The sequence below is a fragment of the Panthera leo genome, chromosome D4 (assembly GCF_018350215.1).
Source record: "Panthera leo isolate Ple1 chromosome D4, P.leo_Ple1_pat1.1, whole genome shotgun sequence".
NCBI lineage: Eukaryota > Metazoa > Chordata > Mammalia > Carnivora > Felidae > Panthera > Panthera leo.
This window is the reverse complement of record NC_056691.1, coordinates 5347183-5359727: the sequence shown is the minus strand read 5'-3', so window position 1 is coordinate 5359727 and position 12545 is coordinate 5347183. Positions and strand designations below refer to the sequence as shown.

Here is a 12545-nt window from a genome sequence, read left to right as displayed (position 1 = left end):
ACCTAATAACGAAACCTCTTGACTCTGGGACACCCAAGATGGTGCTTCTCCATCACCATCCCATCGAGCGGTGAGGTCACCCTTTATCCAGCTGTCCAGGCCAGAACCTGAGGCCCATCCTGACTCATCCTTCTCCGCCACCCCACAGCCCGGCAGCACATCAACTTGTCACGATGTTCCCCAAACATGTACTTGTCACGATGTTCCCCAAACATGTAGGAGCCAGCCCTGTTTTTCTCTTCCCTACTTCGGGCCATCATCCCTCCCCACAGGTAGGCCGCCCCTTCCCCGGCCTTCCACCACACAAACTCTCTCTTCAGCCCACACCCAAATCCTCTCCCCGCCGTGGGCCGTACTGCCTAACTGAAGCCTTCAGAGATGCCTCAGGGAGCCTTAGGTCAACGTCCAGACTTCGGCTTGGCCGCCGGGCCTCTGTAGTGCAGCCCCTCGCAGTGAGGCAGCCCCATCTCTCACCACCCCCTGCTCCTCCTTCTCAGACACCCAACTGGTACAGCAGGCCCTGCTCGAACAGGTAGACTCGTGGCTGCGCTTTGGGCTTGGGCACAAGGCTGTACCTTCCCTGGATGCGTATGTAGCCTCTCTCACTTGACGGACTTACCCACCTTGCACCCCACTCTAGATGTCCCTCCCTCCTCTCCAAAAGCCCTGCCTCGTCCCGGAGCAAATCAGGGACCCTTCCTCCATGTCTCCACAACCCCCACAACCTCAACTACTTATCCTCTCTAAGAGAATAAGCCTACTAATTCTCTCCAAGAAACGATGCGTATAGGGCACGATGGTGCGCTTAGCGTCTAGAAGATTAACGCCGGACAGAGGCCAAAGAAGTGGGAAAAGTGGCCCCATCCGTATAATCCAGGCCTAGCGGTGTTCAAGACGGCACTCCCGTGATTCTCAAAAGAAACCTTGACCGGACTGTGAAACCCGAAGTCTATGACATGAAATCCTAACGTCCAAAACACAATTGGTGTAAGACACGATCCTTCCTCCCGGCTACCTCCTCCTGGAAACCTTGTTCCAAAGAACCCACCGCTCTCCCTGTGTCATGGGGGCCCCGGGGAAGACAGACCACCAGGTGCACGAGTCCTTGTGTGGCTCAGAAAGGTTTCCTACGTCCCATGAGATTTCAAACATCCTTTCATAACCCTGCAGTATCGTCGGGCCAGGAATGCTGTTACGCATCATGAATTATGAACTCCCATGCCTGACGGATAAAAGTCATAAAATCATTTGCGTTTTAATAATAAATCTCAGCTTTACTGAGCACACTACGACTTGCTCTGGACAGGCAGGGTGTGGGCTGGGAGGGTGGCCGGGCTCAGCACCGGGCAGCCGGCAAGAGCCTGGGTGTGGATGTTTGCTCTGTCCTGTGTTTACGTGAATCTAGTTTGTGGTGCATCGGACACTCAGTTGGTACGTATGGCCGGAAGGGCTAAGGAGAAATGAACATTTTTAGTAGTGGAGAATAAGGACACGTTTTTAGACGTTAAACCGTTAAAAATTGCAATTATTGACTGTATCGGCCAAAGAGTCAACAGCTCTTTTCACGCCCATGTACGGAGCTGCCATGAACCTCAATTTGTGCCGAAAGGAGGTAACTTAATATGCCAGATGTCTCCATCCATTCTTGGAACATATTTCTAAAAACCATTTTTGCGTGTGATAAGGAAAATCTTTCTATTTGGTGATATATCATATATATATACACACACCTATACATGTACCACACACGCTTTTGGGGGGCGGCTAAAAGACCTGTGTGCACAAAGGGGCAACATGCATTTCTTATGTCAGAGAAATCACTGTGACCACATCGTGCTTTGGGAGGGAATTCTCCAGGCACCGATCTAACTTCCCACAGACGAACAGAAGGTGAACCATGCACATGAACATCGGCATTAACGAAATCACGTTCTCACGAGTTGATACTTCACGTACTGGAATTCACGGTTTCCTAACACGTTGCCAAATTGCAACGTAACTCGTAGTTTATCGGACATGACGTGGAATTGCAGTGAGCGCTAAACTCGGAACGGATTTGCCGTGGGGCACCTAGGTGGCTCAGTCAGTTGGGCGTCTGACGTCGACTCCGCACGGGGCTCTGTGCTGACCGTGCGGAGCCTGCTCGGGATTCTCTTTCTCCTTCTCTGTCTGCCCCTGCACCCCACTCTCACTCATTCCTCTCTCTCTCAAAAATAAATAAACATCAAAAAATATTTTTTTTAAAGAACCAGATTTACCGCACAAAGCACTTTGCAAAGTGTGACCTTTGAAGGGGTTGGCCGGGCATGGACGTGTGAGGGCGTCTGGAGCGTGTTTGTTTATTCAGCAGGGATATAGGTCACTCCTACTGCAGGAGGCTACACCCAACGGGCACAGAAAAAGATTTAGTCCCTTTTAGCCAAAATAACTGAAAGTCCGATAGCATGACTAATGAGACCATTTGAATAAAAGGTGCAATGCTTAGCAATTTTAACACGCTGTTGTTTCAAAGCTCTTCTCTAATTGACTTACATTATATGAGTTTCAGGGGGACAACACGATGATTGGATATTTGTATATATTGTCCTGTGAAGAGTTTTTTCTTGCGATGAAAGATCTCCTTCCTCTTTTAGCAACTTGCAAATATACAAAACAGTATTATTAACTCTAGGCATTATGCTGTACCTTACATCCCCATGAGACTTCTTGTATAACTGGAAGTTTGTGCCTTTTTTTTTGGAGAAAGAGAGCACACACCGCGGGGGAGGGGCAGAGAGAGAGAGAGAGAGAGAGAGAGAGAGAGAGGGAGAGGATCCCCAGCAGGCTCTGTGCTGTTAGCACACAGCCTGACGTGGGGCTCGATCCCACGAACCATGAGATCACGACCTGAGCCAGTAACAAGAATCGGACGCTCAACCGACTGAGCCACCCAGGTGCCCCAGTACCTTTTCACCTCTTTCAGCCACTCCCACTCCCCCACACCACCACGGGCACCACCAATCTGTTCTCTGTAAAAGCCCTGCTTGTCTCATCTCCCTTAGGGAACCAGTACCATGTTCAGCCTGTGGTAACTGGGCTCTTTCCATTCTTTGTTGTGTTTACGTGACCAGAAATCCCCAAAGGCTCAACCTTTCTCCAAGGAACAGTTACTTTTCATTTTCCACGCAGAAAAGGGAGTGTGGGGTGAATCCAGCTGACCACATTGACTTACTGGTCCTCGGTGATTCATTATCTCTGTAGACTATTCTAATCTGTTTTGTGCAGTGGAAAAATTCTTAAAAGTATTTCTATTCATCAGTATTTACGCTCAGTAATTATAGCACCACCAACAGAATTCTGTAACAACTAAGCAGGGTGGGGACAGATACAAGGAAAATTCATGAGAGTGCGTCTTCTCAGAAAATATTATCATTCAAAGGAGCAATTATTCAAAAAGAAAGACTGTCATTTTCTGGTTTTCAACGTAATCACAACTTTTCCATAGGGACTGGATATCAGGAAGAGAGAAGGAGCTAGAAGAAGTTGCTTTTTCTCCGCTGTCCATTTTTTTCAGTCTACGATCAAACAGCTGAAATCAAGAATGCTAAAATGACACGGGATGGCTTTACCTGTCTGTGAGGCCGCAGGTGTCTATCTGGAGGTCACGGAAACTCCCCAGCGCCCCCTGCTGCACTGTGATGGGATCCACCGCCTTGTCGCCAATGGAGATGAGCCTCAGGCAGCCCTGAAAGCCGCCCAGGGGACCTCCACATCCAGAGCCAGAGACGCTGTCAGGACAGCCTGCACGAACATGGAGATACACAAAGGAGAAAGTCAACCGTCATGACCAAAATAGTGCACAGTGTTTCCTAAATGCAAGCTTGCCGCCTCCTCCTGAAGATGAGGCTTCCTAACTTTTCGGAAGGGCCATACTGATCACGGAGGGGGTGGCGGGTGGCTGAAAAGAACAGAAGCTAGCCGTTTCGGTAAAGTATAGAAATAACAAGCGGAACCAGGCTTACGGGCGGATGGGCCGAGGGTAGGACGCGCAACCCTACCAGTAGAGTCAAGGCACGTTTAATTTCAGCAAAATTTGATTCCTCTCGTGCAAGCGCACAGAAAAAATCACTCCTTTTAGCATGATATGAAACCATGTGAACTAAATAAAGGGCATGTGATACCAGAATCAGAGAAAAAACTCACAGGCATAATAGGACCTGTTAAATTTAAGATACTTGAATAATAATTACGTCATGTGAAATTTCTACTCTGTATGTTCATGCATTCGCACACAGACACAGGCATAAAACAGAGTTTCAGGGGCGCCCGGGTGGCTCAGTCGGTTAAGCGTCCGACTTCAGCTCAGGTCACGATCTCGCGGTCTGTGAGTTCGAGCCCTGCGTCGGGCTCTGGGCTGATGGCTCAGAGCCTGGAGCCTGCTTCCGATTCTGTGTGTGTGTGTCTCTCTCTCTCTGCCCCTCCCCCATTCATGCTCTGTCTCTCTCTGTCCCAAAAATAAATAAACGTTAAAAAAAAATTTAAAACAGAGTTTGATTACAACTGGTCAGAGGGGTGCTTGGGTGGCTCAGTCAGTTAAACATCTGACTTCGGCTCAGGTCACGATCTTGTGGTTTGTGAGTTTGAGCCCCTCATTGGGCTCTATGCTAATGGTTCAGAGCTTGGAGGCTGCTTCAGAGTCTGTGTCTCCCCTGCTCTCTCTCTTGTGCCCTCTCTCTCAGAAATAATAAATGAATACACTTAAAAAAAAAATAAAAAGAATTATGTATGTGAAACTTCCACAAGCACAGGCATATTTAAGTTTTTTCTATGTTTATTTATTGAAATAACTCCCAGAGTGTGAGTCGGGGCGGGGGGGCAGAGAGAGAGGGAGACAGAATCCGAAGCAGGCTCCAGGCTCTAAGCCGTCAGCACAGAGCCCAACACGGGGCTCGAACCCACCAATCGCAACATCATGACCTGAGCCCGAGTCGGATGCTTAACCGACTGAGCCACCCAGGCACCCCAAGCACAGGCATATTTAAAACCATGTTTGATTTTAACTGTTCAAGGAAATCGAAGAACAATTCATACGTACATTTCTAATTGTTTCTGAATTAGGCAATGTAATCAAATACCTTTTAACAGTAACACACAAAATGATCAAGGATCTCACGATGATATGGCACTGAAAATAATGGAGAAAAATTAGCATCAGACTATTCCATGAAAAAAAGAAATGGGCTTTGATTGTTTCCAAAAGTAAGAGTTAAATTTTACAACTCATGCCGCAGTCACTAATTGGTGTGCTGTAATTACTGTTAAATTAATTAAGCAAGGGGGCCACCAGAGGCGGCTCGCCAAAAGCTTTAGTGGCCTCGGAAAGCAAACCGAAGTCTGGGCCTTTAAATGCCCCCAGGTTCTGAAATCAAACCCTAAGGACAACCCATCACGAACAGCTAACCAGGCTTTAAGCTATAGCCAATCAATAATTTCCTTTCTTTGCTTCTGCACCTTCTCTATAGAAGCCTGTCCCCTGGCTCTTGTCTCTACAGAGCCCCCCCTAACCACCTCTGGTTTGCTGTTGCCCAATCGGAATCAATCTTTGCTCAAATAAACCCTTAAAATTTTTGATACGCCTCAGGGTATCTTTTACCATTACAAACCACAATTCCCAGTGATTTTATTGTATCCCCTTGGGTTTCCCAAGAAGACAATGCTATCATAGTAATGGTGAGCCAGGTCATGGCTTTGAAATCAAAATCAAAGCAAATGGGGTTCAGAACCACCTCCTTCCCCAAGTGTGGGGCTCTCCCAGCCCCTGCGGAGCTGCCTTCTACAGGCATCGCAGATTTGAGTACTGCAAGATGCCTCGGGTATGGGAGGAAAGGAACAGCTCCGGAAAAAAGAGAACAGTCACCGTAAACGCTTTTGTAAAAGGCAACACCTGGAGGAAATCTGCATACAGAGCCTAGTTCCCAAGACACCGCCCAACCCACCACACTTCATTTTTAGGACTGAGGCTGAGGGTCTCCCCCAGAACTGGGGGGGGGGGGGGTTGGCCAGTGCCCAGGGATGCAACAAAGCGGTCAGTGGTCTACCCCCATTTCTCTCCTGGGACGTCCCTGAAGGGCAGAATGCTTCAGAGCCTCCGCGGGACGTCCTGAGGCTCCTGTTGGAACTGCATCCACACCTCAACTTGTCTCTGTTCATCCCAGCTGCTCTCTCAACCTTCCGAGGACTGTTCCCAAGAATTAACCTCACCAAACCCCGGACCACAAATGTGCCAGGCAGAGAGGTGGCTTCCCGGGGAACCCACCTGCAGCGACGTGGGATAAAATCACAAAGTTTTCACCTAACTGAATACTTTATTTTCATAGGCAAACACGAACGAAGCACAGCATTTTTAAATAATCAATATGGTTTTAAGCCCGAGAAACTGTGCAGTAAATTGCATGCTTCGTGAAAAATTTACCTATTTTATTTATTCTTTCCCTTATATAATTATGTTTCATTCACATCACCTCCAGGGGAATGTTTTCTTTTAACTTATGAGATACAAGATCTTAATTATTCATCTTTTTAAAAAAATCATTAAAAAAATCATTTTCCAATTATTTAAATATTAAGGATTTTTTTTTTTTTTTGGTTAATATTTACAGCCTGGGTTTGAGATTATTATATAAGGCTCTTATTTTTTTTAATGAAAAGGAATCCGTAATTTTATAAAGATTTTACTCATTGTACTCCTATGTGTTTCTTTCTTCTCTCTTTGAACTTTTGTCCTGAGGTCACTGGTGTCCTTCCAAAGGGCGGGGACAGAACATGGAGCCCCCTCGGTCCCAGGAGCTTGCTGCCTAAGAACTTCCACAAAATGCACTTTTCCTTCAGTGACTGAGGCTTTGATGCTTTGTATTCCTGACAAATACAATCCAAAACCAGCCAAGGCCTGCATCAGGTTCAACTCTGTTGGGCCCAATGCAACCCCATAAGGTAGCCTCGTGGAGACTTGACCCTTCAAATGTGGTTCGACATCACAAAGAACTGCTTAACTCTAAAGTTCTTTACCATTTCCTTGCTTTATGCGAAAATACGCGCATTTAGGCGTGTAAAACAATTTCTGAAGGGTTATATTTGGAAGAAACCTGGTACATCTTTGTATCTTTACAGGTGACTTCGACGGACAGTGCTTAGGAACAGGGCATTTGCTTACTCCTCTCCAGCCACCGTCCCTTCCTCTGGATCACAAGCCTCAAACTCATCTAAAATACAAAGCAGAATCCGGGGCGCCTGGGCGGCTGAGTCGGTTAAGCGTCCAACTCCGGATTTCGGCTCAGGTCATGATCTCACAGTTCATGGGATCGAGGACTGCGTCTCGCTCTGTGCTGACAGTGTGGAGCCTGCTTGGGATTCTCTCTCTCCCTCTCTCCCTGCCCCTCCTGGGCTCATGCTGCTCACACTCTCTCTCTTTCAAAATAAATAATAAATATGGGCGCCTGGGTGTCTCAGTCAGTGAAGCATCTGACTTCAGCTCAGGTCATGACCTCGCGGTCCGTGAGTTCGAGCCCCGCGTCGGGCTCTGTGCTGACAGCTCAGAGCCTGGAGCCCGCTCCCGAGTCTGTGTCTCCCTCTCTCTCTGCCCCTCCCCACTTGCACTCTGTCTCTCTCTCAAAAATAAATAAATATTAAGGAAATTCAAAACAAATAATAAACAAATAAACCTAAAGTAAAATAAAACACAGTGCAGTACCTAACTATTCCCGTAAAGGACAAAACTAAACAGAATCTAGTGGCCACAAGGAAATGCTCTCAAAGCGGACCTGTAAGAAGGAAAGGTCAGTCCGCTAAGTGCTTCATTGCTGCAGAGGTCGGGAAACGAGGGGAGCCACGGCCCCAGAGAAGCCCAGGCCGGAAGACGCCCATTCATTCATGCTCAAGACTGCCTGAAATCCTGATGGTAAAAAGGCAGAGGGTCATTCCTCGATGACCTGATTCCAGATGGAAGTCAAAGCGGAGAGGGAATATTTACTGCTACATTAATAGAACACACCTGTCACTATCCAAGGGGTCGGAAATTTAGGTACCTCTGAGGATGGCGGAGTAATTGTCTCTTTATGTCACTCACCAGGATGGGTCCTCAGTGAGGCCTCATTACGGTCCTCATCGGTTCCCCGGCCTGTTCACGTTTCACGCAAGGACACTCGAGAGATGCTCAACATGATGTCATAGTCCCCCACTCTGCGGTGCAAGTGCGCTATTGAATGGTACAGAGACTCCTTACCAAAGCAAAGCTCTGTACGATACGCCAGAGCAAAACCATCGTTGGAAGAAGAATTTACAAACAAAGCTCAGACTGAGAAAAGTGAGGGAAGTAAAAAGGGAACCACGGAGTGTTGACAGGACACACGAGAAAGGCTGCTAATTGGCAAGAGGGCACATCTCGTGGAAAGAAAGCCACAGAGCCCTGGTTTATGCCGCTGTCCCATCATAATTAAGGAGATCATCTGCTTCATTGGCTAAAATGTCCTGGCTTGCACAATAAATCATACGGCCACCCTAACTGTAACTGCCAGATGTCCTCGTCTGTCTTTATGGGAAAGCATGTGACTGATCGCACGGTAAATGGGAATTTACAACTGGCCCCTCCATCGGGAGGAACCCAGGGGGAAGAAGAACTGGTTAGGGAGGGTCTCAGCACATGGGGTATTGGTTTCTGTGAAATACAGAGCATGAATTGGATAAAGTGAATTTCCTTGTTAAACATGATGCATATTCTGCTTCTGGTGGAAGTGAACGACGAAGATAATTAAATAACGAAGATAATTAAATAAATAGACGCTGGCATCAACCATTCTTGGGACTGGATAAAATAACTCTAACATTGACGTCTTGGGGTCTCAAGGTTTCCACTCAAGTTGAACCTGACATGACCCACTTTACCCAGAACAGAGCTGGAAAGTCAAACAGACTGTAGAGACAAGGGGCTCTGAACAAGGGAGTCTTCACCTGTGCATAAAGCTTGTGAATACAGTACATCTACTGAGAACCAGAACTCCATGTTCACTGGTCCCAGACCTCCCTTTCTTGATTTTCCTTGACCGCCAATAATATTCGTCTTTTTCCTTAGTATCAGTAAATTGGTTTGTTTTAGCCGGGTGAGGGCATCGGTGGAGTGTTTTGGATAGTATATATTCTTCCTCCAGGAAAAAAGATGCTGTGACGTTGGTATAAAACGCGCAGTTGATTAGGTTAGTTTGAATCATTGCCTGGAATCGTTCTATAGGCCTAAGTTGGGCATTTACAGCTACGTATGTAGAGGTCATTCTGAATTTATACATTAGTTAGGGATAATGTGCTGTGACTGCAAGATCTTACACTGTTTTTGCCACTTAGCGCCAAATTATAATCGCGGCCAAAAAACAGGAAAGCGGTAATGAAGAAAAGACATTCTGCTCTCTCATGGGATGTTTACACTTTGTAATTCCGCTCATCTGCAGGACGCTTTTTGTTACGGGAAGCCCTACTAACAAGACAGCTGCTCTGCACATCAACACAATTTTATGAAACTATGTGAGGAAAGGCCTATTATGCTCTTCTCAACACATCGCCTCCAACTCTCCAGGGTCCTTTCACAGACCAGAGGCTGGGTCTCTGTGCAAAACCCATGTGACTAATGCGAACTCGCGAGCGTCGATTCGGCGTTAATGACTGCAGCCTGTCGCTGGAAACACCGCACACGACCCTGTTTCATCAAATCGACTGTGCGTAGTAGGAGAGCTTGGTAGTTTGTGCATAAGGAAAATTTTTAAATCACGGGCAAGATTATTCTTGGCCGCCGGAGCAGGACATTTATCGAATTTTTTATAATAGCAACAAAAAAAAAAAATCCAACTGTCAATCCAATGTGACATTGGATTGCGACATTTTAAGTAAACTCCAACTGTCAATCAACAGTAAAACGGGACGGATTTAGTAAGTAAAACAGGGCATAACATACATCAAAAGCCACAGAGCGGTAAAAATTAATTAACTTTACCTATAGACATTCACACGGTGGACCTCAAAACTAAATATAAAAAGCAACCACAGCAATAATTAAAAAAAAAAGAACACAGAAGGGTGTATACAGTGGTACCCTATTTATAAAGTTAAAAGCAAGGTAGCACACAACCCTCTTCTTTTAAAGTCCCCACATAGATAACAGGTTTAAAGAAAGGCAATACATTAAAAATTACAAACTTTCAGGTGTCAAATAAATAAGTTATAGGGATAATGTACAGCATGGTGACTATAGGCAATAATGCTGTATTATGTATTTAAAAGTTGCTAAGAGAGTAGATCTTTTTTTTTTATTTTTTTTTTAACGTTTTACTTATTTTTTGAGACAGGGAGAGACAGAGCATGAATGGGGGAGGGTCAGAGAGAGGGAGACACAGAATCCGAAACGGGCTCCAGGCTCTGAGCGGTCAGCCCAGAGCCCGACGCGGGGCTCGAACTCACGGACCGCGAGATCATGACCCGAGCCGAGGTCGGACACTCAACCGACTGAGCCACCCAGGTGCCCCGAGAGTAGATCTTCAAAGTCCTCATCACAAGAAAAGAATCGTAACTATGTCTGTGGATGGATGTTCACTGGACTTACTGTGGGATCACTTCCCAGTACAGACAAATATCGAGGCATTATGTTGTACATGTGACACGAGTACGATGTCATACATCGGTTTTATCTGAATTTAAAAATCAAAGGGACACCGTGGTGGCTCAGTCGGTTGAGCATCCGACTTTGGCTCAGGTCACGACCTCATGGTTCATTAGCTCGAGCCCCAGGTCGGGCTCTGTGCTGGCAGCTCAGAGCCCGGAGCCTCCTTCATATTCTGTGCCTCCCTCTCCCTCTGCCCCTCCCCGACTCCCGCTGTCTCTCTTTCTCTCTCTCTCTCATGAATAAATAAACTTAAAACTTTTTTTCTCAATTTAAAAATAAAAAAAGCAATACAAAGATTCGTAAAAAGAAATGCAGGGTAATACTTAACTGGGGGGGGATGAGAATCTGGAGGAATAAGGGAAGCTTTGAAAGCGTTGTAATGTATGTTCATTTTGTTATTATTATTATTATTATTATTATTATTATTTTATTTTTCGAGAGAGAGCATGAGCAGGGGAGAGGGGCAGAGGAGGAAAGAGAAGCTTCAACAGGCTCCACGCTCAGCACAGAGCCTGGCATGGGGCTTGATCGCACGACCCTGGGATCATGACCTGAGCCGAAATCCAGAGTCGGATGCTCAACCAACCGAGTCAGCCAGGTGCCCTGAAAGCATTGTAGCGTTTAACTGAGTACCCTGGGGGATGAGCCCATAAATATTCAAGAGACATTAGTGGTATTTTAAAATACATACACACGGGGCATCGGGGTGGCTCAGTCGGTTAAGCGTCTGGCTTCAGCTCAGGTCGCGATCTCATGGTTCGTGAGTTCGCGCCCCGCACGGGCTGTGCGCCGACAGAGCAGAGCCTGCTTCGGATTCTCTGTCTCCTTCTCTCTCTGTCCCTCCCCTGCTCGCCCTCGTGTGCACGCTCTTTCTCTCAAAAATGAGCAAGTAAACGTTAAAAAAAATAAAATATATACATGTATTGCGTAGTAACTACTGATTCATACGACATCAACGTGTAAATATCTAGGAAGTTACCTACTCCGGTAACTGCGTTGCCCGTTGGGAACATGTAGAGTGTTCAAATTATGCAAGAAGGTTCAAACATCAAAGAAGATTCTGTGGTTTTGAAAAGTATTTTTTTTTACGCTTTAATAAAAATAACAAGTATTCTATTTTGTATCGTTAAACAACATAGCGAGGATTTTTCTTCCTATCCCTTTCAGTGTCTCAAACTCCTTTACCTTTGAAGTTATAGCTCCTGGATAAATTCTTTATTTAGTTTTCAAGGAATCTGTTCCTCTGCAGAGCTATAAAATCCATCATAAGCATAAAGGTTTAAAAAACTATCTGGGTCAGAAATGCACCATATTTAGCAAGCAACGAAGGCCAGCAATCCGATCTTTTAATGCTGCTGGCAATACTCCACGTGTACCGTGATGGCCGCTTTCGGGGGCTTGAAAGATTAAACACCCTGATTCACGGTTTGTGTGCTTATTGTCAATTCTTAGGGAGGATTTTACACTTTCTTCTTGGGCTATCGAGCTATCTCCACCATGATTCCAGACTTATTTTAGAAAAAAAAAAAAAAAACAACTATAAAATGCAAAATAGGAATAACATCAAGGCCGGCTTCCAGCCAAGATTAGAAATAAGTCTTACAATTGACAGGTCTGAGCTTCCGGTGGCTCAGGATTTTTCACTCGAATGCCTCAGGAATGGAGATTCATTACCCTCAGAAGCTCCCCCTCCCTGGCTGAAAGGATCCCAGACAGACTCAGTCAAAGGTCTACTGAACACGCAGCGGTCCACGGACTACAGTCCAGGGAGACGGCCTGGTGTCGTGTTGGTAAAGTTCATCGCTAAGTAACGAGTGAATCATCAACAGCGATTAAAGTGCTCTCTCGCTCTGTTGTATATAATGGG

The 12545-nt window shown here is 46.0% G+C and overlaps 1 protein-coding gene across 1 annotated transcript in view; it reads right to left on the bottom strand.

Moving 5' to 3' along the window:
- Positions 1-12545, bottom strand: part of LOC122205133 (contactin-associated protein-like 3) — a 193266-nt gene that overhangs the window by 69199 nt on the left and 111522 nt on the right. The window contains exon 10 of the mRNA XM_042913253.1: positions 3609-3780. Coding sequence (XP_042769187.1) covers positions 3609-3780 — 172 coding nt within the window. The remainder of the gene's footprint in view (positions 1-3608; positions 3781-12545) is intronic.